Here is a 27,247-nt window from a genome sequence, read left to right as displayed (position 1 = left end):
AAGGGGAGGGGACAGAGTGCTGTTTTGAGGAATCTGTACCCCAGGCGGGTTATTTATGAGTATCTCACAGTGAGTAGAATTGATCGTTGGCTTCTGCCATTACCGACTGTGTGTTACGTGAGACAAGATGCACTCGAGGTTGACTGTCTTCCTTGGTGACCTGTCACTAGTTCTGGGAAGCTCTCCTTTGTATCTGCCCCCGCAGAATCGGCCCTGTTCAGGGTGTGGGATGTGTTGAGTTCGTTCGGCTGGTGGGCTTGGCGCAGTATTCGTCGCCAGCTTATGGTGACTTGGAGGTCGCTGAAGAGTGTCCTCCTTCATGTTTTCTAGCTGATGTCTCCAGGGCTGCCCTTACCTGTTCTTTCTTTCTTTCTCTCTCTCTTTTTTTGGACTGATCTATGCAAGCTTTTGGGAAGGCTAGCATAGAGCAAAGGACAGAACCGTGCACCGTAAGAATATGAGCTCCACGAGGAATCGGGTTTCGTTTGTTTAAAGTTTATGTACTTAGTTCTTCTGAGAGACAGACAGACGCAGACAGGTACCCCAAAGGGCGTCTTCAGGATGCAGTCCACCCCCGCCGCAGCTGGCCCAGGTCATAGGCGTGTGCACATCAGCATGCCCCAGGGGGTCGCAGGACACAGACCCAGGACCCAGGCGGGTCAGCTGCGTTACTGCCGGGGTAGCACGCGGCCCCAGGAATTACAGGTTGGGAGAAGGCTAAGGAAGTGGGCAGTACACACAGAAGCCACGCAGGGAGCCACAGCTCCTTGGAGGGGACACCTAAAGCCCATGTTCGCACATTTACGAAAGCTTACCTCGTTTATTTACGGTGCCCGCAAGACTGCTGCTCCTCATTGAGGGAGTCTTTGGCATTTCAAATGAAATGCAGATTAGGTGAAAATAAACGACTTACAATAAGGTCAAGGAAGTGAAGGCTGTAAATAAAATATACACTCACAAACAGACAGACGCCATTAGGAAATTCTATGCCAAGCTGTTCCTGTCTAAATGGCCTGGTTTCTTCTTGCCTTGCAATTCATTTCTGCTTGTATGCTTGGAGATTGGGGGAAGGGTAAGAGCCTAATGGGTAATGATTTTATTCTAGTATTTTGATTAAAGAGACTAAATAACTTGGACCCTGGATAATCATAAGGACTGAGCCCCTATCCATCAAGTTTAATTTCCAGACAGAAGTTTGTATTTATATTTCTGGGCAACTTTGGCATCGGATTACATATAAGTGTGTGGACAGTTATGTGCTCAGTTACCTTCCGCCTCCCTCCCCTCTCACCATCTTTCCTGCTCTGCTTTCTTTCTTCCGTTGGACTAGCCGCCTCTGCCCTGTCCTCCACTTTGACAGGGGAACTCTATAACCATTTGCTCCTTGAGAAGTGGCGTGAGACCAAGGACCAGTATTCGAGTGTTCCTCATTCGCATGTCCACTCCCTCCATGTCACCCCCATATGCGTATCCACTCCCTCCATGTCACCCCCATTCACGTATCCACTACCCTCCATGTCACCCCCATTCGCGTATCCACTCCCCTCCATGTCACCCCCATATGCGTATCCACTCCCTCCATGTCACCCCCATTCACGTATCCACTACCCTCCATGTCACCCCCATTCGCGTATCCACTCCCCTCCATGTCACCCCCATCCCCCATGCGCGTATCCACTCCCCTCCATGCCAGCCCCACCCTGTATCTGATGTCCATGGCGTCGTTGCCCTCCTCTCCCTACCTTCATCCGGTGTCTGCCTGCTGCTTCATCCTTTCCTGCTGGAGAAGTCCACGTGTCTTTGGAGAAACTTCTTCCCATTTTCATCCTGGCTGATGGACATTTCTCAGCTGATGCTCTGCTAATCCTCTTTACCTTTCGACTTCCCTGGGGAATATGGTACTGTCAGGTCATCGGGGAAGTCCTGGTGCATTTTTGCATGGAAAAATACATCATGCCTTTCCCAGTGACCTAGTTACGTTTACCAGGAGAGAATGCGGCTTTCTGCAGAGGTTGGAGACTCATTCTCTGGCTTCGTAACAGAACCAAGGAAATGACGAGGTATATTCGTGTAATGCAGTTGGCAGTTCAGATGTTTTAGGATGCAGAACTGTTATTTTGTGAATGAACTCTCATCTAGAACTGAAATATGTAAATCGGACAAAAGTCTTCTCTTAGTTTGATTGACCGAAGGCTTGGGTGGGGGCAGGGACCTTGTCGTCAGCAACCCCCCCACACACACACCCTGTCCTCCATTTACAACCTGGGAACTGCTGCGACAGCTCTGAAGGAAACCTGGGGCTCCTCAGCCCTGATTTTCTCCTGCCCACCTCTAAGAGGCATGGTCCACAAAACAAAGCAGAACATGGCAAGTGAACTTGTTTCACGAGTCAGTAAATACAAAGGAGTTCTAGCTTACTAGGAGCTTTATATAACGTAGCTCTGGAATAATGTCTGAGTCTGTACTTGTGTGTACATACGTGTGTGTGTATTTGGTATATATGCATATGTGTGTATCCACGTGGTTCTGGAAGTGGGAGGCATGCCATTCAGGACTTAAAAGAGAGTTTTGCTATAGGGCGTGTGCGCTCACCAGACAGGGACAGACAGAAAGCAAGAAATCACTCCCCGGGGGGATGGCCATGCCACAATCCCTTCTCCTCCATACTCCTGCTGGGATTCTGGGCACACATGCACATGTACCCAGTGTGAGTTTCAAGCCTCTGGGTCCAGGACTCAAACCACGGTTGACTGTGTGGGCAGCCAGCGACGTAACCATGACGCCTTCTGCTGGTTCCCCATTCAGGACTTTTTTGGAGAGGTTTTTTTTTTTTTTTTTTTTTTTTTTCGCTATAGGGCGCGTGCGCTCGCCAGACAGACAGAGAGAGACATAGAGACAGAAAGCTAGAAATCACCCCCCAGGGGGGATGGTCACGCCGCAATCCCTTCTCCTCCATTCTCCTCTCGGGATCTTGGGCACGTACGCACACGCGCCCGGCGTGAGTTTTAAGCCACCGGGTCCGGGACACGAACCGCGGTCGACTACGTGGGAGTCCAGCGACATAGCCATTACGCTAACTGCTGGTTCCCCCCATTCAGGACTTTTTAACCTGTGGTCACTCTTTTTGTTGGGGGACTACGAATTTGGCTAGAAAAAAAAAATAGTTTTTTTCTCTAACCTCTTACTGAGAGTTGACATTTTTATTCAATTACGTATATAAGCAACAAATCAGTCGTACTAGCAATACCTACAAATTTTTTTTTTACCAATAAAGGTTACAGATATTTTTATATCACATTAAGTTGTTACAGATATCTTGAAATACCATTTTTGCTTATCACTGTAAAATTACAGTAGCTATTAGATCTTATGCTAGGTCTTTTTACTTAGTGTGTTAATAAAGAAGCACATATATTACTATATCACAAAATTTTGATAGCCGTATTTCAGTCTAATTGGTTTTCTGTGTAATCTTATATATTTTATTTCAGGCATGTAAAAACATTGTTCTGAAAAAGGTTCCATACTTCCAAAAAAGTCTGTGGAACAAGAGATTAGCCAAATGATAAGATAAATTGTGTACAGGGGGAAAAAATAATGTTAACATGTTAGCTGAGGATTTCTTTAATTTACTGGGAAACGTCTTTTTGTTTATTGCTTTTTTAGCACACTTATTTTTCAGGTGTCCTTCACTCCAAAGTGCGTACGGTTATTGCAGCAACATTTAAAACAACAGTAAAAACAGAAACCTCACGGGCAGCCGTTTTTCCCATATTCGGAAGCCCACGTACAGGGCTGGACTGAGAGAGAGGATGCCATTGCTTCTAGACTAGAAATCCTCTCCCAGCTGAACTATACACCTTTGATGCTGCCTTCAACCTGAAGTTCAAGTCGGTCTTACCTCCCTGGGAAGCAGCTTTGGGAGAAAGGAGTCCCTGTCCTGCCCGCCCCCACCCCTGTTCTGAGCCGTCACAGTAGCTGGCACATGGATGCACGCAGGTCGTGTTTGTGGGAATCGCCATCTGCTGTGTGTTCCCAAGGGAGTCAGGATGGGACAGTGGGGAGAGGAGCCGGGGCTGGGATCGGAAGGGCTGGGGTCATTCCTCCACTTCTGCGTTCCCCCGGCCCTCTCGGAGGGCACGTCCGGGGTACGATGGGATGATTGGCTGTGATGGTACCCGAGACGGCCCGTGAAGAGCCCTCACCTGCCTTGTTCCTTCTATTGGTAAAATTATAACCCTGCCATTGGCACTAGGGCCACAGGATGTTTCTGGAAATATTTATGCTTTCCTTTTTCAATGCCTACTTGTGAATCACAAGATTTGGGTCTCTCCCATGAAGCCAGTTTCTGAGTAGCAGGTTTGTATACTGGGTGAAATGATTCCATTCGGGCCACACTGGGTGTTACTTTATCAGCAAAATCATAAGCAAGTCGGGAGCTCATAAGGGCCTTGCTCGCTCAGTTATTCCTCTTAGGATCTGATTCCCATAACTTTTACAATCCCAAATTGCCTTCCACTGGTTTTTAACATTCTTTGTTATGTCTCCTAGAACATCATAGAGGGAAGATTTAAATTTTTAATTCCCAGCCCCTAAATATGCATAATGGGGAGGATAGCTCATTTCAGGAGATGTCTGCTGTGTAAAAAGTTTTTATACAATCAACCAAGAATGCAGTGGCAGAGATATTTTTAAAATGACCTGGTAGTGTAGTATAGGTTTTTTTTTTTTTTTTTTTTTTTTTTAAGCAAACAAATCACTATCAGATAAATCATCACCTAAAAGTTATTCATTTTATGAGTTCCTTTTTTTTTGAGAGCGAGAAGTTTTTGCTATAGGGTGCATGTGCTTGCCAGAGAAATACAGACAGACAGACAGCGAGAAATCACCCTCCAGGGGGATGGCCATGCCCCAGTCCCCTCTCCATTCTCCTTTCAGGATTTGGGGTACACAGTCACACCCTCCCGGCATGAATTTCAAACCGCCATGCCTGGGACATGAAGCAGAGTCAGCCAGGTGGAGTCCAGTGCCTTAACCATCATGCCACCTGCTGGCTCCTGTGAATCCCTGTTTTGTAAGTTTGTTTGGCTTTTTTGTTTGTTTGCTTGTTTGGTTTTGCACAGAGCATATGTGAGTATTCAGCGATGTTTTTTTCCTTAATGATCTTCATAATTTTGAATAGGAAAAGAAATAATTGTAAAATTTTAGTAGAGACTTTTGAAAGCTACCTGATAAGAAATTTGCTGTGTAGCATTACAGAATAAAAGTACTTATTACTTGCTTGGGCTGAGAAGTTTGAGAAAAAGTGAAGTTTGCTATCTTGGGCTTCTTTTTAAAATGGTCAAATCTGGGACCAGCAGATGGCTTAATGGCTATGCCGCTGGACTCTCATGTAGTTGGCTGCGCTTCGAGTCCCAGACCTGGTGACTTAAACTCACTCTGGGTGCATGTACGTGTGTGCCCAAAATCCTGAGAGGAGAATGGAGGAGAAGGGACTGTGGCATGGCCATCTCCCCAGGGGGGATTCCTTGCTTTCTCTCTCTGTCTTTCTGGCGAGCGCACACACCCTATAGCAAAAACCTCTCCAGAAAAAGAGATGATATGTACCAGATTTACCTTCCACACTAGTCTTCGATGATATTTCCTACTGTAGGCCTAGCAAGCTCAGATTGAACCTCATTCCTTCAAAATGCAGCAGCATTCTTAGAAATTGTTGGATTTTCTCCCACACATGAGCCCTCAGGAGTAATGCAGGTGTATTCAGTTCCTTACCACTGATGGCATGGCCCAGCCTGGGCCATTTTCATGTTTTTCTCTGTCCCTTCAGTTTGCTGCCACTTAAGTTAGTCGTGGTGAATCTTCTGCCACAATTTTACACTTCCCAGGCCCTGATGGTGAAGGAGGGAAAAGAGTTTGCCACGCACAGGGCTATTCGTGCTCAGGTTCGGGGGATACACTCACCTCTAACTTCGGTCACTGGTTGTGGGGAAGCTGGCATCACGCAACCCATCCCCAGGAGAGCACAGAGGAAATGCTGATAGACCGAACCAGAGAGCTGTAGGGACAAGAAAGACGGAACAACCTCTAGAGAGATCTGAGGAGGCACAACTGACGGGTTTGTGACTGTTCAGTAAGAGAGGAAACAAGACGAGGAGCTTTTCATTCAAGTCATTTGCGCTCTGTGCTTTTATAAGAAAAGCGTACAAAACCACTGTAGGAAAATCAGAAGGGACAAGCATAAGGGAAAACATAAATAAACCCATTTCCCAAACTCCTAGATACAACCATTTTTTCATATTCCCTTTCTGTACAAATATAGATGTATATATGTGTATAGATGTTTATATGCATACGTATCTTACGTGCTTATGTTATATGCACACTTATTTCACTAGTGAGACATAGGCTCTATTCAACTTTCGCTATCACAATTAATGTGAGTATAAACGTTATAATAGTTAAATATTTGTATACATGTTTAATTATCATTTGCTTAAGATAAAATCTCAGAAGTGGAATTACTGGATCAAAAAAATCCATTTGCATTTTAAAGGTGATTGTGAGACATTTCTACATTTCTAAATTACCCATCAGAAGGATTATACCAATTTATACTTCAAATGACAACCTTTCCGCCTAGGTGGCTTGATGGGTGGTAATGCTCTTACTAACTTCAACTACCGAGGAGAACCTGGTTTGGAAGGAAGACTGGAATGTGATAACTGAACTATTTTGATTAACTCCTTAGATATTCAACCCTGTGGGGATGAAGCCAAGAGTGATACTGACAACAATAATGAAAATAAGAGTAGCTGACAATCATCAGACTCTTTCTGTGGGCCAGGCCCCTTTTGTGAATTACTGCACTTAATTTTCACAACCCTATGAGTTAGGTGGTAAAATTAGACCCCATTTTATAGAGAACAGTGAGACTTAGAGAACTCAAGTAACTTCTTTAAGGTTGCAGGACTAAGAAGCAGTAGAATAGGTGTTGAAATTAAAACAGGATTGTTATATAGATATTGTAAGTGAGGTACTCAGAGGAGGTGGGGTTATAGTAACTAAGCTGCAGTCCCCTGAAAGCGTGGCAAAGAACTAGCAGACAGGTGGTAGACATCGGCAGTTCATGAGCAACTGGTATGCTTACTTTTCTCAGCCCCCTTAGTAATTCTTCCTATTTTTATTGTTTCCTCCAATTTGAATATTTCCCAAAGCCAAGTCAATTCACTCTTGGCAGTGAAGACTTTCTTGACCACCCCCCCCATTTCTCCTCCTTCGTTCCTTGGATCCCATCTGACATCTGCCCGTCATGACCTTTATCACCTTCTGTTTTACACTTATTTATTTATTTTCACTTTTTATTGATTCACGAAAGATCTTAAAGAATCTCTTTTATTCAAGAATAATTTATTTTATTTATTCATTCATTTATTTTTAGTTTTGTCAGAGACACACACACACACACACACACAGAGAGAGAGAGAGAGAGAGAGAGAGAGAGAGAGAGGAAGCAAGCCACGAGGTCTGGGACTTGAACTGTGGTCAGCCACGTGGGAGTGTCCAGCACCTTCACCACCACATCGCCTACTGGTTCCAATTCACAAAAGATCCTACTTAATCTAAATATTTTCATAGCAAGTGCACCTGATATGAACGTGTCTATGAACACATGTCTGACTTAAGGTGTAAACCTCAGTGAGTAGAATGAACGTACTATAAAGTAGCACCTAGCTGGGGCTATATAGCTTACTACAGTTATTAAATAGGTATTTTTAATGCATTTTTAAATTTCTTTTTTTTCATTGTTTTAATTTCAAAAAGAATTATTTTATTCAAAATTTAAACATCTAAGAGAAATTTGCTTAAGACTTAAGGCCAGGAAAAAGGTTAGGATTCAGTTCAAACAGTAGGTAGATGAACCTGTCAACAGTTTAAGAGAAGACAAAAATCCTTAAATCTGGAAAACAAAGCTTAGAAGAAAACCAGCCATGTATTAGTCAAAAGCCATAACATTCTATTTCACCAGTTCAGTCCCATGTCATTAATTTTTCTTCTGTTGAATTCACAGTGTTCCTGTGGTCCAATCTTTCCACTTAAATTCTGGAAGTTACCATTCAACATTGTTACTAATTTCCAGACTTGTCCCTACCATTCAGTTGGCCATTCCCATTGGTGGTTTTATGCCTGGCTGTAGTTTTCCTGGAAGAGTACTCCCTTCAGAACTTCTTGGAGAGCTGCACTCTTTTTTAATGTCAGCTTTTCTAAATGTTCTGTGAGCCACTTCAGTCAGTTCTGTTGACCAGACTTTATTGCTGTACCGTGGATCGGGCGTTGGGCTGATGTGCTGATTGTGTTTTATTTGTGCCAGCCATTACACTCTGAGAGCAATACCATTATTATCTGCACTCTGTACAGGAGGAGTCAGGGCTTCAGAAAGGTTATTTGTTCAAGTTCAGTGGAAACATGCTTTTCCAGGATGTAGTCCTTTATTGGTCTGCACAGGTGCTTGTGCACGACTCGAAGGAGAAGTAGTATTGGATGGAGAGAGAAAAGGAGAAAGGCTTTCTCATTAGAGGACGGTGTGAGGAATGAAGAAGAATGCAGAGCAGTACTGGGGAGGAGTTCATGAACAGTCCAGTGACTAGGACATGAGTGTAGTGGAGGAACTTCCAGTGCAGTCCTCAGGAGACCCTGTATTCCCTTATTATTCCCTATGTCGGGGAGCCGTTAAAGGCGCAGAAGGATCCTGTGAGCAGTTTAAAAGTGAAAGACTAATAAGTGATTTCTGTCATGAGGTCCCTTTTCTAAGGGCATCTCAAAGATGGGTAAGAGGGTTCAAGAAAGCGCAATGAAATTTGTGTATTTACCTATCAGGAAGTTCTGTAGGCTGAACTGTACACCTGATGTGTTTGCTTTTTGTGGGAGTTCCATCAACTTGAGAATAAAACTTGTCCTCCGCTCTTCATTTAAGCCCTAGTTGCCATTATGATTGCTTAGAAAGCTTTCTGTTCAGAAGTCAAAACAGTCATTTTTAAAGTAATTTAAAAGGACTTGGTGCGTAAGAGTATTTCAGGCTCTTGACACACCAGTGGTGGAAGGAATGGAAAGGAGTAGACAGTTCTTAATGACAAAAGCAGGGGCTAAAATGAATGAAAATGTTATAACATGAACCTTGAAAGTACTGATTTTTTTTAATGACCCCAGCTATCAAAAATGAAGAGAAAATTAAAACTTAAGATGCGAAGTCACAGTATATAAATATTATTAAACAGGAATCAGATAATATTGCTGAAAATTTTATGTCAAAAATATATCTTAAGTCGGGGACCAGCAGTTGGCGTAATGGCTATGTCACTGAACTCCCATGTAGTTGACCGTGGTTCGAGTCCTGGACTTGGTGGCTTAAACTCACGCCGGGCGCGTGTGCATGCGTGCCCAAGATCCTCAGAGGAGAATGGAGGAGAAGGGATTGTGGCATGGCCATCCCCCCGGGGTGATGATTCCTCAGTTTCTGTCTCTATGTCTCTCTCTGTCTTTCTGGTGAGCACACACGCCCTATAGCAAAAACCTCATATATATATATGTATATATGTGTGTGTGTGTATATATATATATATATGTCTTAAGCCAAGAGTAAAAAATAAATCAGGTGGCAATTTTTTTTTACAGTCCATATAAAGTATCAGAGATATAGCCAGAGTTGTTTTGTTTCAGCTTTGAAGAAACTGTCCTGAAAGAAGTATAGAAGTATATGTAAAAATGAAATGTTTAATTCTAATGTTTTAAAAATAAAATTCAGGTCTTTTTAGGAAGTTATCTAGTTCAATCAAATTACAAGACTATCTTAAATATCTTGCTAGCTAGTTTAATAGGTTCTCTACAATTTCATACCTTTATCTTTGTTACTGTTTTTTTTTCTCCCCCTTCTCCCATTTTGCCTTCTGAACATGCTCTTTAAAATGTAAGATCTTTTTTCCTGACAGCCTTTTTAAGTAAGAACCATTTTTATCTACTTCGGCCAGTTTGTCAGCTGGACAAAATTATGGGCCAAATTAGAGCAGAAGAAAAGCCACCCTGTTTATGTGGGCCTTAAGGTTGGTGGCTTTGGCAAGGCAGAGAGGTGAACGTAAAAACTATAGAAAACAAACGATTTTCGCTTTTTTATTGGATTAAATGTTAAGCAGAATTGAAAAATAATGATCGTTTACTATTGATCCTGAGTCTTCCAAGTCCTTGAAATTTTAGTGGAAGGTTTTCCCTGAATTGTGTAAGCATTTTATACAATATACACCTCTGGAAATTCTGCTATAGGTGTTTAACTTTTTAATGACTAATAGCAAAAACTGTAACTAAGTCAGAAATTTCTGGTGAGCTGTTTTCTGTCCTATTAGTATCCCAATATGGAAACCACAGAGTTGGGCTAAGATATTGAGTCTCTTAAAGAAATTGGAGAGAGCATAGTTTAGGGATTTGAAAATAGCACAACTTGAAAGACTTTCATGATTTTTTTTTTCATTTTAGCCAATGCAGGTGTAAGAAACCACACCTTAAAAATCAATATATTGGGGGATGCCCACAAACAAACCCATAGGCCTTTTACATTTTCTTTCTAAAACCCATCTTTTAATTCAGTGGCTGTAATGTACTACTTTTAGAATGGAAAATGCATTTACTGATTTCTCTCCTGTATTTAGTAAGACCTATGTTAACTTAGTAGGAAAAGTTACTGTAGCACCTGCTGAGACGCCCTTCACTTCCACAGAGTAGATGTTATTACACTGGGGAGATAGGTTAGTGCATTTCCTCCTAATTCCATAGAGGAGAGCATATATCTTTATTAACGTTAATGGCAGGGGCCTCTCATTATGTTACAGAATAATCTGCTTTAGCAAAGGTTTTCCTCCTAAAGAACTTCATAACATTTAAAGGTTAATATGTTAGGTAAAGAATAATATCTTAAGACAAGCGTTTTTATTACGGAACATGATGGGGTGGTTTTTATTAAATTAGACGATGATTTGAATGAGGAAGAAGAAAAAGTGCATCACTTCTTGCCCTCAACTTTAATGCCTTTAATCAAATAATGACCTTCTGGAAAATAGTTAATTTTAAGCATTTGGAAAGATCAATACCACTTTGCCACCAAAAAATGGCCTCGATGATGAAATTTGATGTATTTAAAGTATCATTTCACCCTTTTAACCTAGTAAATAATTTAAAATGCTTTCAGTATTGCTTGCCACTGCGTTGTTTTTCACTGTTCAAAGTGTGACGACAGTTGATGGAAAAAGTCGGGAGTTGACGTTTGAAGCTTTCAGATCGCATCTTTGTTAGGTCTTGAAGTCTCTGTGGGAGGGCCCCCCAAAAAGTAGGATGTTTACATACTGTATCTGAGACAGAGTGCATAAAGCGTAAAAGGTATAAAATGGAATCTTTCTATCATGTTAACAGGGTGGTTTAAAACATCATCAGTTACTTTGCATCTTTTGTGATATCTTTAAACCATTATGCTAAAGGTGAAGGATTTGGTAACTCCGACAGTTAGAACCCATTTTCCCCTGGCTTATTAAACACTGATATGAAATTACCCTTGAGTGCCGACAGCATTGTTAATAAAAAAAAAAAAAAAAAAAAAAAAAAAAAAAAAAAAAAAAAAAAAAGAAAAGAAATTGCCCTCTATTAGCATGTTTGTGGGCAGATTAAAAACTGTCTTCATTAGCATAAGTAACACTTACAGATTCTTTTAAAAGTAGAAAATTATTTGCTGAATGATAAATTGCTAGCTTTAGAGTTAGTTGTTAAAAATGTACTCATTCAAAATGCCTGCTGTAGTTTAGTCTTCAGTACTGAATTTTGTGTGAGAAGTACTATTTAATGGATTACGTGTTTAATCCTTTTTCCTACCTACTTCCTAAAATGTAATTCATGCGTTCTACTAAAATGTTTGTATCAAATACTTTTCTATTTAGATTGATTTCTTTTAATATCATATATTATTATACTATATGCCCCAGAGATTAGAACAAAATACTCTTCAAATAACACCTAAAAGATGAGGGTGAGGGAGAATAAATACAGACGATAAAATGTTTTGCTTTTTAGAACTTAAATTACCATTCAATTTTTTTAAAATGTATTTCTCTTCTTAGTTGCAGCAAGAATTATTTGTCATTTTCTTTCTCTTTTTATAGCTCTTAGCTTTAAAATGTTATATGTACATAATGATAATATATACGTATATGTAGGTTGCATTAAATGTTTTTTTTACCCTTGGAGAATATTGAAGTCTGTTTGCCTCAAGAAAACTGGTTGTGTGATGTCCTTGCAGTTTTGTCACAGGCCAGGTCCTGTAAGGGTACTCTTTTTATGTACGTGAGGCTTCATAGGTTCAACCCTTTCATTCACGAAAGGAGGTTACTTTCTTGACTCAGTTAAAATCATTGTACACCCCTTATTCGTGAAAATGTTAGAAGTGAATTGGCTTAAATGAACTGTTCTAAAAAGAGTGGAGTGGAGATCAGAGATTGAGTTTAGTTGGAAATTAGCAGCTGAGAGATAAAGGTGCCAGGATTTTTATTTAAACGTGGCACAACGCGATCCTGTCAGTACGGCACATCATTAATAGTGAGTTTAGCACTGCTAATCTTTCCTTTAAAGTGAGCATGCCGTCATGTGTTTTGCGGACCGTAATGAAGGGCCATTGTGTTGTCATTGCGTTGGTTTTGCTTTTTCGCAGCCCTGCTTTGGCTCTCATTCTGCATTTCCTCCTCTCCTTCTTCTCCACTTTTTCTTCCCCCTCCCAATCCTACATTTCTTTAATAGATCCCTACCCCAAACCAGTCAAAAGCATGTTATTTACTTCATGTCATCTTAGGCTTAAGCATCTTTTTGCGCCATTTTCTTGCTTACGGTAGGAAGACGTCTGCAGATGGATCTTGGTTACTGTAAAGTATACAACAGTATCTCCTTTGCGGCAGATGGATCGAAGACTTTTAGTTCTCAATAAATGTAGGTTTACAATACATAACTTTACAGGATTTGTGTTGTATATAACAGGTCTGAACATATTATCTCAGAATTCATCTGCATGGCATTTTCAGCTTACCCAGGGTCCATGCCAGTTTTTTTAAGTAATAGGGGAGCGCTGTGATTGATAGCAGCAGCTCAAGGCGTGATTCGGAATAGAAACAAAGGGTTTAGAACAGAAGGTGTCAAATTAAACTTTGTCAGTTTGAAAAGTAGTAACATCCTGAAAGTTTTACTAATGTATTTACATGTGGCTACTGTTTATATTTTGCCCTCTTTATATGCAGTGCAAGGTCGCTTGGCAAATTGACTACATTTAAAGTTTAGGTTGTTCCTAGTATCCTCTTAGATCTCTGAGGATGGATCGGTCTCATTATTTTAAGGCTGTTAGTCCCCCTGTCTTCTCTGCTGTTCCAAACAGTTGTGGTCTAATTTAATTTGGAGAGAAGTCCTGCCTGTGGTCTCTTAACATAGCTGCTCCCAGAGACTTCTCTTAAAAACCTAACTGTGTTCACATTTCATGACAAAGTGCATTCCACTCATCTCTCTCTCCCGAGTAAATCCGTACAGTTATCATTGAAAAAGCCAGGATGGTACTTGGGGGAAATCATTATTTGTCAAATATCACAAATATTCAGACATGCTCCTCGTCTTCCTAAGGTTAGATGTTCTGACACTATCCCTTGTGGAAAACCGACTTAGCAAACCGTGATGGGAAGATAGAAAGCATTTGGCTTTAGTCGCCTTCTGCAAAGCATAGAGAGGTTACTGTCATCATGAACAGAGCCGCAATCGATGAGACTCGAGGTAGTCAAAACAGTTCGAGGTATTTAAATAGTATTAGAATAATTTAATCTTATTTTTGCCAATGTAAATTGGGAGTGAGCCAATGTATTCCTGCACTGACAAAGAACTAGCATGTCAAAATGTTTGTTTGCCATTATTTCTTAAGAGAGAGACACATCAAGAAGCGGTCCCCCTCCTTTTGTTTTTTTGGAATACCCTTGTAGAGCTAACAGTTCCCAGCTGCACCGTTAAATATTTTCCTAAGCAGCATCTGATTTCAGTCTCTTAAAATCATCGTGTTTCTTGAAAGGCGAGCGGAGACATGCTTCAGCTTATAATTCATCAAATTATTTTTAGATAAGGAATTAGAAGTATTATTTCAGGGCAGAGGTTAATAGCAAACTACTGGAAATGTTATGTTAGTCATGGGCAATTAATAAAAATAAGGATCCAGCTCAGAAGTGTAGGGACACTGAAGTGACAATTTGAGCAAAATATTTATTGAATGAGTCAGGGCTCTTTTTCTGAAATATTTGTTAAACCAGCATGAGTGTGATTGTTTAGGAATTAGCTATCATTATTAGCTATTTTAAAAGAACTAATGATTTTCTTTTCCAAAGAACATCTGTGATCCACATGTTTTTCACATATATCCAAGTGCTAACTGATCTCCGCATTACTTTAAAAAGTTTCTAAAGGATGTGAAAAATCATTGGAGTTTTTCAGCTTTCTCCAAGAAGCTTTTTCTTTTCTTTTCTTTTCTTTTTACCATAAATCGTTCTTAATTTAACTTTTGGCCATTTTTAGTCACAAGCATTTATTTCTGAGGAAAAAAAAAAATCTTAACTGCTTAATGCATAGCCCTTACTGCAACAGTAAAATACTAGCTAAGTTAAAAAACAAACAAACAAAAAAAAACCTTTCTGGCTTTTTCTTTATGAACTTTCTAACTTCTCTTAAAAGGTAAATAAAATTGTACAGTTTGCTGTATTTGGATGTAAGGATTCCGTCCGTTGTCATAAATGAAGAACACAGACATGGGGGAGAGGGAAAAATAATCTTTAACTAATTAATATTCAAGCCTACTGGAAAATATAGAGTTAAAACTTATACAGCCACAACATTTAAAGTGTAAAGAAGTAGTGTAGGTGAGGAAAATATACGATATTTTCATGGCTTAATCCGGATAGCGAATATTTACCAGGAGGAGCTAAACAAACATGTCCAGGCACCATATGCAAGTTGGTCTCAGATATTTCAAACACTGAAATATGGTCCTGTGGTTAATATTGCCCTCACACAGAGAGAGCTGAAACAGGTCATATCGTTCTAGAAGTGTAGAATTGCTGTGGTTGGAAGAGGAGCACGGCCATTGTTACTGTAACCACAATGATGGGTGCCTATTTGTAACTTACATTCTGGTAGGTAAGTCTTCCGTTCATGGCCAGCTCTCTCAACCTTCAGTTACGTATGCAGTGGCTTGTGTGAGTGCGTGAGTACACGGCCGTCCCCACGTATGTATTGGCTTAATTAAATTTGCCGAGTAGCAGCTCAGAGACAGATGAGTAGATCTCGAGGGATTTATCAGTATTCAGCATCGGCGGTTAGTAGGTGGCCTTCGGAAGCTAATTCATCAGTTCTCCACCTTTTCTGTTTTCTTTTTCTAATTGTCAGAGGGTCCACACACTTGCCAGAAAGAAAGGGAAAAAAATACCCCCCCGTGGGCGTGGTCCACACTGCACCCCCTTCTCCATTTCTTCTTCCCTTCAGGATTCGGGGCATCCATGCACACATACCCAGTGTATTTCTCAAGGTGCTGGGGCAGAGATTCAAACCATGGATGGCCACATGGAATCTGGCTCCCTTAACCAACTGGCTGCAGGCTGGCCCTCTGGCTTTTCTTTTGAAATTTCTCAAGTACGTCATTTCGAGGAGAACGGGCCTTGCTTCTTTTCACAGACACGAGAATTCAGAAGCATTTTCTCTCTGGTTCTGTTTGAGTAGGGAAGGGAAATCATTGCAGTTCTGTCTCACCCTGAATAACATAAAGAACCAACAAAACCTTCCTTGGGGAGATCTAAAAATTATACTATCAAGAAAACCGTGTTCTTTTTTTTTTCCATTCAACTAATTTACTTGAAATTTCCAAGGAGCCCTTTTGTCGTAGGTGAGATTCTCTAGAGCAGCGGCCAGGACTGGGAGTCAGGTGTCCTTGAGGATTAGGAGAGGGCTCGGTAGGAACACGGTCTCAGGTAAAGACCAGCCTAAGATCGGTGGAGGACGGAGCAAGAATGGGGACAGCCATCTCTAGAGAGCAAACAGAAGGTTAGAGTCAGTTGTCCACTCTGAGACAAGGAGGCAGGAAGATCGTCCCACTGGGTCAGTCTCTGGCCTCTTCACTGGAGTCAGGGGGTCAGTGAAGAAGTGGGGTGTCATTCCAGACATCTTCGGGGTGAGATGGCCTCAAGGTATTTCTCCAGATTAGCGTGCAGCTGAGCTCCGTCAGCAGACGGCACCGTGGCCGCAGGATGGCTGCTTTGGTTGATGGGGTGAGTGAGACTCTGCCACTCTTCCTCCGATGGCGAGGTGTCCAGCGTCGCGGTCGGGGGAAGTTGTGAGATAGTGGCTACAAAACGTGTGCATTGGACCACTCAGATCTCGCTAGATAGTCTCAGGGTCAAAAACCTCAGGAAGCATAAGAAAAGTTCAGATTTGGGCACTTGTTGGATATTTTCCTTCTCTCTTAAACCAGAACACCTATTCAAATTCTTCCCTGAAAAATTGTATGTTCACGCTGCAGCAAGGCAGAAGAATAGAACTGCAAGGTCTCTTTCTGGAAAGTTCTTTCTAATCATTGTGCTTATAGTGTTCTTGCTCACACAGTGCCACACGTCCTTTGTCTCTTTTATACAGAAACACAAATACTCGCACGTAGTTTAATTTCTCGGACAAAAATAAGCTTCGAGATGCTCTTAGGAAAAAAAAAAAGTGTTTCTAAAATCTATCCTACCCTTTCCTTTTTGTTAAAAAAATTATTATTCTATTTTAACTTTCTTTCTTTCTCTTTTTCTCTCCTTCCTTCCTTCCTTCCTTCCTTCCTTCCTTCTTTGCATTTGACCAGAGAGGGACAGAACAAGACAGAGGGAAAGTGAGAAAGCAAACCGCCAGGTTCGGGATTCAAACCACAGTCAGCTATGTAGGAGTCCAGCGCCCTTAACCACCACGCCACTTGTCGGCCCCTACCCTCTCTTTGATGCTGTCAAGACCCTCATCACACAAGGAGGTCGGGGAGGAGCACGAGCATGCTCAGCTTTGCCCTCTCGGTGCTAAATGCTCTTTTGCCCTTGATGCCTGAAATCTGTACCCCTCTTAAGACGCGAATCTGAGCATTGATTGGCAACAGAGCCTCCCCACGGTCACAGCTACCTCTCTGAACCCGCTAGAAACACGTTCTTAGAAGCAGCTTGGAGGGTTTTGCACGTATGACAGGTCCTAGAGCCTCCGGATGAGCTCCTCATCGGTGGACGCGGCCAGTCCCTCCCGCCCCGCACACATGAGCTGACCTGTCGCTCCTCTTCCCTAAGGGATGGCTGTGTGAACTGTTGCGCTGGAAAGAAGACCCTTCGCCGGAGAACAGGACCCTGTGGGAGAACCTCTCCATGATCCGGAGGTTCCTCAGCCTTCCTCAGCCAGAGCGCGACGCCATCTACGAGCAGGAGAGCAACGCCGTGCACCACCATGGCGACAGGCCACCCCACATCATCCACGTTCCAGCCGAGCAGATCCAGGTCCGTTTACCTTGGCGCGTTCGGTACAGCGCTGAGTAGATACAGCTTTAAACCGAGCAGGGAGATTAGCGTGCTCTTCTTCCCGCCAGCCCAAACACAGGCTTTTTAGCAAGAGATAACAGTCCACCGCCGTCTCGCTCAAGGGGTGACAGGAAAATGACACGCTCTTTCCAGCACGCGCATTGCGTTCGCCGCCGCCTCTGCCCGTCCCCCGGTGGCGAGGACCCTCTTTTACACTTCTTGCTTGGCAAGTGTGTCTTTGTTAGGGATCCCAAACCTTTTTTGTGTATTTTTGAAGAGAAGAATTTAAAACATCATTTTTTTTTAAAAAAATTAATACCATACCCCCCCCACACACACACACACACACACCAAGGAAAGGAATCATTGCTGTTTCTTTAGAGGACGGTTGTAGAATCACAGTTGTATCCCTTGGATTCTGTCCAGAGAAGAAGTGGGAGGAAACCTACTTGGAACCTGGCTTTTGACGCTTCGGCCCTTCCTCCCCCTTGTTGCCATCTCCTCACACCTCCCCGGAGTGCAGGGTAGGGGTGAGTCATATCTGTTTGTCTTTCCTTCAGAGCCCCTCTCCCACCACCCTTGGGAAAAGAGAGTCTAGAGGCGTTTTGTTGCCAGGCCTGCTGACCCCTGCACCATGGCTCAGTGGTGCTCCTCAGGTGAGCAGGCACAAGTTAACCTTTGCCAGCCAGAAGGGGACTGCGAGGGGTGGCGTGAAAACCTGCTCCCTTGGTTAGGATTTTCAGACTTGCCAAGGCCCATGGCTGTGGCCAAAGACCACTCAGCCAGCGGGCTCAGCCTTCTTGCGTAGTGTCAGTCATCAGTCTTGTTCCTAGTCATGCGTTGAGGGGGCCTCCCCTGTAAATCTGAAATGCTCTGGATTAGGTCATTTGCTGCTGCTCTTATGACCTCAGTTGCTTTAGAAAATACCTTATCATTGAACTTGAGAGCTGAGTAACTTTTACTTCTATTAAATAGGAGAAGATATTTTTAGCTTTCTCCTTTGAGGGAAAATGCCTTCCAGAGTCCTAAAATTCTATCTTTGTTGAATCATCTGCATTATTTCTTGGTAGTGCTCTGAGAAACAAATGCATATGTAGCTTAAAACATTACCAGAGTTATCCATCCACCAGAAAAAAAAAAATCCTTGAGTGTGTATTAAAGATGAAACAAATTGGAAAAGAGAATCCCTCAGGGTAGCAAACACTAAAATAATCGTGAAAGCCTGAAAAACTCACTGTTTAGCAAAAACAAAAAAGAGAAAGATATATGTTAAGTAATAAAAATAGTACTTGTTTGAAAATGTAAATTGTTTTTAATAAAATTGCTTCTTAGGGGGATAAAAGGAAATGCTCAGGCACAGTATAAATGTTCTAATATTTTGCCACTAACTCAGGTCGATTTGCTTTGCTGGTGAGATTTGCGAATATCGACGGTACAGTGTGTGCTTGTGCCACACTTGTTAGTTAAAATCGTGTATGGAAATTACAGCACGTAAACAGATACTCATGAACAAAGTGTCTGTAGACTCTAAAGTTAAAGCCTAATCACATCTGAGTTTACTATAGACAAACAGTTTGCTAGCCTTCAAACGGTGGATTGAACCTTTATTTGGGGGCAAGAAAAAAAAATCTTGCAGCATTAGCCTAGTGCAATTTGGGTAAGAAATTATGTGTGTATTAAATTGAAACTGTCTGATAGGAAGTTCACAAACGTGAGAATCTCAGAAACCCTTTGGACTCATGAAGGATAAGGCTGAATAGGCGCAGACGCTTACGCAGAAAGCACGGATAGAAGTATTCTGGCTCCACGCTTCGGCCGTCTGATGAGAGAGGGATGAGCACACCTCTTTCCCCACGGCTCCGTAGCTCACCTTCCTGAAACATCTTTGAAATCCTTGCTTCCCAGTCTTCCTTTTCAATCTGTGTTCATTATTTACATCATACTTTGCTGCCTTTGCCTTTGATGCATATCCTCCTGGTGAAGTTTATGGCTCCCATTTTCAGAAGCTGGGTTTTCACTTCCTCCTCTGATCTCTGATAAGTTAAGCGCAGCAGCCCCCTCCTCCCAGAGCTGTGGTCTTTCCTCTCTCTCTCTCTCTCTCTCTCTCTCTCTGGTTCGTGTCATTCTGATTTCTTTGTAATCGCTGTGGGCCACATAGCTAGTCTGCCTGTCCGTCCTGCCTCTCTGGCTATCACAGAAGCCCTCTGTGGGATTCCCGGCCACATGTGGTCTGGTGCCAGGCGGTGGTGTGCTGGCTGTGGGGATGCAGAGCTCTGATCCTGCCTGGTTTTTTTTTTGCAGCAGCAGCAGCCACAGCAGCAGCCGCAGCAGGTGCAGCCACCGCCGCAGCCACAGCCTCAGCCTCAGGCAGGGCCCCGGCTCCCCCCACGGCAGCCCACCGTGGCCTCGCCCGCCGAGTCAGACGAGGAGAACCGGCAGAAGACCCGGCCGCGAACCAAAATCTCCGTGGAAGCCCTGGGCATCCTGCAGAGTTTCATCCAGGACGTAGGCCTGTACCCGGATGAAGAGGCCATCCAGACCCTGTCTGCCCAGCTTGACCTCCCCAAGTACACCATCATCAAGTTCTTTCAGAACCAGCGGTACTATCTTAAGCACCATGGCAAGCTGAAGGACAATTCCGGCCTGGAGGTGGACGTGGCGGAATATAAGGAGGAGGAGTTGCTTAAGGATTTAGAAGAGAGCGTCCAAGACAAGAATGCTAACACCCTTTTTTCAGTGAAACTAGAAGAAGAGCTATCCGTGGAGGGGAACACAGACATTAACGCCGATTTGAAAGACTGAGGTTCAAGTATTATTTTCATTCAGCAGTGCCACTGATCCTTTCTAGCAGAACGAAAAGTCCACCTTGTACTTGCTCAGAACACCTTGGTGGTTCATTGTTTGGCCAATGAATCTTCAGAAACTTGCACAGACAGGAAAGATGGGACAGGAAAACACAGACTGCACTAAATGTTTTACTCTGTTTTACAAACTGCTTGACAGCCCCAGGTGAAGCATCAAGGATTGTTTGGTATTAAAATTTGTGTTCACGGGTTACACCAGGGTGCGTTGCCCGTCAGCATGGTATCAGTGATTTTTTTTAATTACTATTATTCTGGAGCCTCCAACAAGCATTATAACTTCTGTGATTATGACTTCCTTTCTTTTAATTATTTCTGTAACACTCCACACTGATCTTTGGAAACTCGCCCCTTATTTTAAGAAAAAAAAAAGAAAAAAAGAGTTTGTTACTCTATTGTATGTTACAGAAGAACTATAGACTGTGGAATGCAGTTTAAAGATGACATATGCCAACAAATGCCTTGTATCATATGGCACTGCCGTAATTCGAATTTGTTTTTATTTTGGAAATAAAAGTTCATTGTAATTTTTTTTTCATTCTCATTGTTACCTGATTTTTTTTTTTAAAAAAAAAGGAAAAGAAAATGTGAAACACAATTTAGTCGTCATTATTTATTTGTAGATCCTTACAGCATCATGTTGTAATTAATTTTTTGGAAGTTTCCGTTAAATGTAATATTGCTTCTCTTGTTACCATACTGATTCTTTTCTATTTATAAATGTATTTTGATGGGCAGTAAAACAAAGTGTCTTAAAAGTTTTAAATAGAGAAAACGTGCTTTACACAGTTGCCTATAAAAAGTGCTCTATGTTATCCAAGCAATTCATACTATAAGCTTCACTCTTACTGTTGTATGCAATTTTTACTATCATGCAAATAAGCTTAGGTAAATAAAACTAATAGATCACCTTAGAAAATTATGCAATTAATGTGAAAATAATTGATGTTTGCAATGTGTCTTCCTTTGGTTTACAATCAATTTTAAAGCTACATCTGTATAAAATTTCTGTATAAAGGTGTATTTCTTTTTTATGAGTTTATGGCTATGAAAACACCAGCTATTTTGTTACAGCTGGCTGTTTTTATAAGTGTATCACAATTTTCTTTATGCAGAAATGTTCTGATTAGGAGTGGTTATTGACTGTAACTACACAATTAAAATTGTTTGTACGGTATGACATGGTAGGGTTTGTCTGCTTATGTGAAGTAACTTGGAAGAAGACTCAAAGGGTGACCCTCACGTAGGTGCATGTTAATCCTTTCTTGATAATATTTTGCTGATTTTAAAAAGAGCAGTTGAAAAGTCACTTGAAACACTGTAAACTTAGATCACAAGCACATACTCATTTAAAGGTAGATAGGAGATTTCACAATGAAAATGATGACCTGTTAGGATTAGCATTTTGCTTAATAAACAGGAAAGGAGATGGTCAGAAGACTCTCCAACAAAAGCAAAAATCCAGTCTCTAGCAGTTACATGCTTAGGACGGGTCATCTGCATTTACTTCACAATACTTCAATTATGACGACACTTTTCCTTACGCTGATGTATAAATAATTTTAAAGGCCATTACTAGTAACATAAAGTAAGTAGGGGGAAAATGGACCTTCTGTATAAAAACGTCTTAATAGGCAATGTTTTTTTTACTAGTCGTAAATGGCATAAGTTAATAACTGAGCTCATTTGGTTATGTATGTCATAACTATAAGAACTGTATGCAGAAAAGAATAACACACCTGGCATTTAAACACAATTTTTAAAATTCTTGCAACATAAACTTAGGAAATGCCAGGGCACAAAACGAGGTGTGCTAATGGTTACAGAAAGAATTGAGGCCAGTGTTGCTGATTTTGGTAATATATATATATATATTTTTTTTTTCTTTTTTGTAAAACTACGTTTAATGTTTTGCTTTCTCTTTTTAAAGATTTCCTAGATGTTGATAAGGTATCTGGGCTCCTTGAGACGTGGCTCTACAAGTGCCCTTTTTCTGTCTGCCAATCGTTTCCTCATGCCCCCATAAGCTGTCTGGTAGGCCCCTAGGCTGCTTTAATGTTGAACTTGTACTTAAAAAACTGAAAAGGGATAACTGAAGACTCCCAATAATGCTTTAAAGTTCCATTTACTTTGGAAGCACAGCCGATGCACTCTGAAGGCAGCTGGATTGTTAAAAACTTGAAATAGTATTGCAAAAGTTTCTAATACTTTTTAATCAAGTGAGACAACTCTTAAACATTCTTGTTCACTAGGATTCAGAAAACTATTTGAGCCAAAGGAATTTGAATTAAGCAAATAGAAACTAGATTTCATGTGTTGAGAAAATAAATAGAAAATAAAATAGAACCTTATATGCCATTACGTTTACATATGTAATACGTTTGCATATCTATATCTATATGTGTAGATACCCATAGCTTCTTTTCCCCAAGTTTAAGGGAAAAGTTTACATATAATAGAATAGATGTCTTTTTTTTAAAAACAAAACAAAACAAAACCCAGCACAAAATAGGATTTCAAATAGATGTGAAATACAGTAATTTTTTTTTGAAACGTTGAGTTGCTAATAAGATTTTCCTATTCTGATAACTTCCTAAATTCTTTTGAAATACCTTTTTGATGAGATTATTACTGTGTGTGGAAAATCAACACAATGCTAACAAGACTCTCTAATCTTTTAAAGTCAGCAAGGTTTTGCTAAGTTTTTAACGCCTCCCACCCCAAAAAAGCACATGTTAATGATGGTTGGAATGGAGTGAACTAAATTGTCTTCAGGGAAAATGGCACGTTCTGGAAAAGGCCTCTCCTCTTCTGGACCACCTCCAATGTCATTTTTCGCTCATGCCAGTCCTATTCACGTTGCCTGTGGCTTTGATAAAATTCCTTGAACAAACTTCATCGTGTCCAAGTATTTCAGAGACTTCGAAAAGCTGGGCATACCGTCACGTTCCGTGCTATTAAGACCCTTGGCAGAGTCAGGTAGTTTACGGGTAGTAATCAACCTTGCGCATCTGAATCTGTTGTGGATTCCTTCACTCGCACTTTGCCACGAACTTGTATTACACTCTGTGGCCATAGAATACTTGCACATATGCAAAAAATAATGTCCATAGTATCTTCTTGTCACACAATATGCAGAGTTGACACACAACCTTTGAAAACCAAGGTAACTAATACATGCCCTTGTGTGGCACTTGGGAAGAAAGTGTGTACATATGATGTATAAAATGTGTATTGATTAGCATATAGTACTAAGGAATTCCAAGGTTAAAAGAAGTGTTTTTTTTCCCAAGTAGTGATATCTAACTGTGCTTATCTAAAATACATAGCTTGAATAGAAAACATTGGTTCAAGATGGAGTAAAATGAGAATTCCATACATTCCATTATTAAATCCTGCCCTGTTCCCTATTGTCAACATCTGACTATTAAGGTCCTTGGTTGTCACAATATTCTCAATAAATGAGATAGTCTGAACTGCCTGGTGATATTTTCAAAAATAGCAATTAAAACGTGTGTACCCTAGAATATAACTGACAGAAATAGGACTGTTGCGTTCCAGCAAACCGGAAATGTGCATGTCAGTGTGGAAACCAATGAGGGTCCAAAAATATGAATCACACCTAAAATAGCAAAATACTGATACTATAGACTACCTTATGAATAAACACTTTGGACTTTTTAAGGGGGCATATTATGAATTCAGCGTTTCTTCTGAGGCAATCCTTTTTCTGTAAATAGTAAGTAACTTGCATGTCTTTCTGACAGGCTAAACTACGATCTATTAATATGCACATTTTTGATAAAATAAAAAGTACCCTTATTAAGGAAATGTGAGAGGTGTATGTCCAAAATACTATACCTGTTTACCAATACCAAATGTTAAATAAAAATAGTTTGGAATTAATGTTTAAAAATGAGCAACATTTTTAAGCCTTTCTTAACATTACCCTACTTATGTGGAACACGTATCGCCAAAGTATCAAAATTCAGTGATGACTTCTTGTCTTGTACAAAACAGCGTATCTAGTCAGCTTTGTCCTCGGTTATTTTCAGCTGCTAATATCGGAGCTGGGATCAAAACGCTTGGCTGGGCCCTGTTGTCTGTGGCAATGGGTTGAGGGAGGTCCATGGGAGAATGCAGTAGAGCCATGTGTCCGGCCAAGCAAAGTCAACACCCTCAAAGAAACTCCACAGTGACATGCTGTGTGCCAAGGTAAATACCGAACATTATTTATCAGTTGAGTTGAAAATATTTGCTTTCTCAGGACCAGTAGTTGACGTAATGGTTATGTCGCTGGACTCCCATGTAGTCCACCACGGTTTGAGTCCCAGACCCAGTGGCTTAAACTCACGCCAGGCATGTGTCATGTGTGTCCAAGATCCCGAGAGGAGAATGGAGGAGAAGGGATTGCAGCGTGGCCATCCCCCTGGGGGGTGATTTCTCGCTTTCTGTCTCTGTCTCTCTCTGTCTTCTGGCGAGTGCAAAAACCTCTCCGAAAAAAAAGAAAATAATAAAAAATTTGCTTTCTGTAGTATTCAAATACACTTTCATTATAATGAATGAGGTCTTTCGTGTATGTCCTTCCACCCTTCCACCTCTCGAGCAATAGATGTGTGTGCGGCTCTAACTCTCCACTCCCAGAAGAACCAACAGTACCCGTTAGATGAGAATGTTAGAAAGTTCCGATATTTCAGTGTGGCCATTCCTTTGCTGAGTCCGTGGCCATGTGAAGCAAAACGAGCCTTTGTCCAGAGCATGGGCCTGCCGAACTGCATCTTCACAGGCAGGTTTCCCAGTTGTAATTTCCAATCATCTGTTTTGTCAGGTCTAATTCAAAGGCTTCCTGCTTCCTAAGGGCCTCCCTTCCTAGCAGCGCCCTCGTGCCCTCGAACAGGTTTAAATGGTTAGCAGCTACATTTGCAGAATGCTTCATTTTTTAAGGCGGTACCCTGAACATGCCTTGCTTCAGCTTTCCCATTCCGTGATGAGGTGCTGAAGGCTGGCTGAAATCCCCTCTTCAAAGCAAGGAAGGGAAGCTCGACCAGGTTAACTGATCTGTTCAGCTAAGTTGCCACGTTAGTCTCAAATCTTTCTTCTCCAAATCTCTGTATTTTCCTTAAAACTCGTTAAATAGAAAATGCAAAAAAAAACCCAAAAAACAAAAAAAACCCCTGATATTTGCAAATTTTCAGAAGTATATAATGTAACCTGTACGTTCCTAATATGGAACCTGTACGTTCCTAATATGGAACATCGGATCACTAAGTGATTGAAATCGAGTGGATGGAATGTCTCAAGACAACCACCTCAACATCCTGCCATACTAATATGTTTCTTTTTTTTTAAAACGTTATTACACATGTTTCTTTCATTTTTTAAAATTTTATTATGAAAATTTTCAAACAGTAAAAAGAGATAATGAAATCCCATGGGTTCATGACGCAGTTAAACCATTGTTAACATTTTCCCATTAATAAACACTTTGTGAAACTCATTAAAGGTGAAACTTCTACAAAAAATATCAAAACCAGTCATTTTTTTAAAATTATAATGATTTATGACATCATCTTGCTTTTTTTGCCCAGTAATGAATTTTCTGACTTCTACTGAAAACACTAAATTCTGAACTTTTTCTTAGGGCTTTCTGACGGTTTTTAAAAAGCCAAGTTTTAGAAAAAGGAGAACCTGTAAGAATTCCACAAATATTTGTAACATGAAAAGCAGAGACAAGCCAGCCTGCCTTTATTTATAAACAATACGTGCTTTCATATCATTGTTGAAACTAAAGTACATAATTTTCAGTTATGCATAATAAAATATGTAATTAAGCAACATTCCATGGTGGATTAAAGAATTAAAAGCTTCAGGTGCAGAAAAGAATTTGTTGGCATTTTCTTTTTCAAGGTGGTATTTTGAGGTGTTACTTTTCATTTTCCTTTGACATTTTATACACAAATAAATAGACAGAAACAGGTGAGAAGCAGAGAAAATGAAGAATTGGCTCTACTACAATAGACCCAAAACACAGCAAGGTAGGAGATTCGCAACATGCCCAAAGGAGGCTAAATTGAAAAAGAAGTCTGAGGCTGGGGAGGAAAATAACATCTTTACACAAGGGTGTGGGCTTCAAGAAATAGAAATAACCTGATAAAAAGTGAACTGGATTTGGTCATTTTTATATTTCAGACTACATTACATTAATTCATACTCTAATTGGTCCAGTCCAGTAAACTTACTTTTCAAATGAAGAACTAAATTGAATGAATAATTCTGTGCTGTAAACACTGAGGTTCATAGAGGCCTTTGTCATTTATTCTATTTGGTTAAAGGGTAATATATCAAATAAAATCAAACCCCTCAAATGTCAGAATGTGTCAGGATTCTTTTCAAAATAAATTATTCTGCTCAGTATCTAAGAAGAAAATATTTTAGAAACCAAATTCTGCATCTAACTTCAGTAAGACTATTTAGTGTTTCGAGTGTTTTATGTGAGGCTCAAACCACAGTTTTAACCATGTAAGATCAAGTAAATTCAATATTGCATACTTCTATTTGAGTATTGCATACTCAAATCCTGACACAGAAATACATGTTTGGAGAGTGAATGAATGAACACGATCAGACAATTTACAAGAAATACTGGCTATAGTTTGTTGAATGAGAATCATATTCCATAAACGATCCTTTTGGTAGTGAAGAGGCTTTTTTTTTTTTTTTTTTTTTTTTTTTTCTTACTCGGGGGGTGCACTTGCCAAACACCAA

General features: G+C 40.8%; 1 protein-coding gene across 8 annotated transcripts in view; it reads left to right on the top strand.

Moving 5' to 3' along the window:
• Positions 1-22,955, top strand: part of SATB1 (SATB homeobox 1) — a 104,985-nt gene extending 82,030 nt beyond the window's left edge. For 4 of the 8 annotated variants that reach the window (XM_027769175.1, XM_027769176.1, XM_027769174.1 and 1 more), the window contains exons 11-13: positions 17,397-17,600; positions 18,182-18,277; positions 19,923-22,955. In XM_027769175.1, the coding sequence (XP_027624976.1) occupies positions 17,397-17,600; positions 18,182-18,277; positions 19,923-20,423 (801 nt within the window). In that variant the 3' untranslated portion in view covers positions 20,424-22,955. The remainder of the gene's footprint in view (positions 1-17,396; positions 17,601-18,181; positions 18,278-19,922) is intronic. The other 4 variants (XM_006170709.3, XM_027769180.1, XM_027769179.1 and 1 more) reach the window with 4 other exon arrangements.
• The last annotated feature ends 4,292 nt before the right edge of the window (positions 22,956-27,247 follow it).

Source organism: Tupaia chinensis, unplaced genomic scaffold (assembly GCF_000334495.1).
Source record: "Tupaia chinensis unplaced genomic scaffold, TupChi_1.0 Scaffold148822_2, whole genome shotgun sequence".
In the NCBI taxonomy this organism is placed as follows: Eukaryota; Metazoa; Chordata; class Mammalia; order Scandentia; family Tupaiidae; genus Tupaia; species Tupaia belangeri.
The sequence above is the reverse complement of the archived record's forward strand: the minus strand, read 5'-3'. Positions and strand labels throughout refer to the sequence as shown.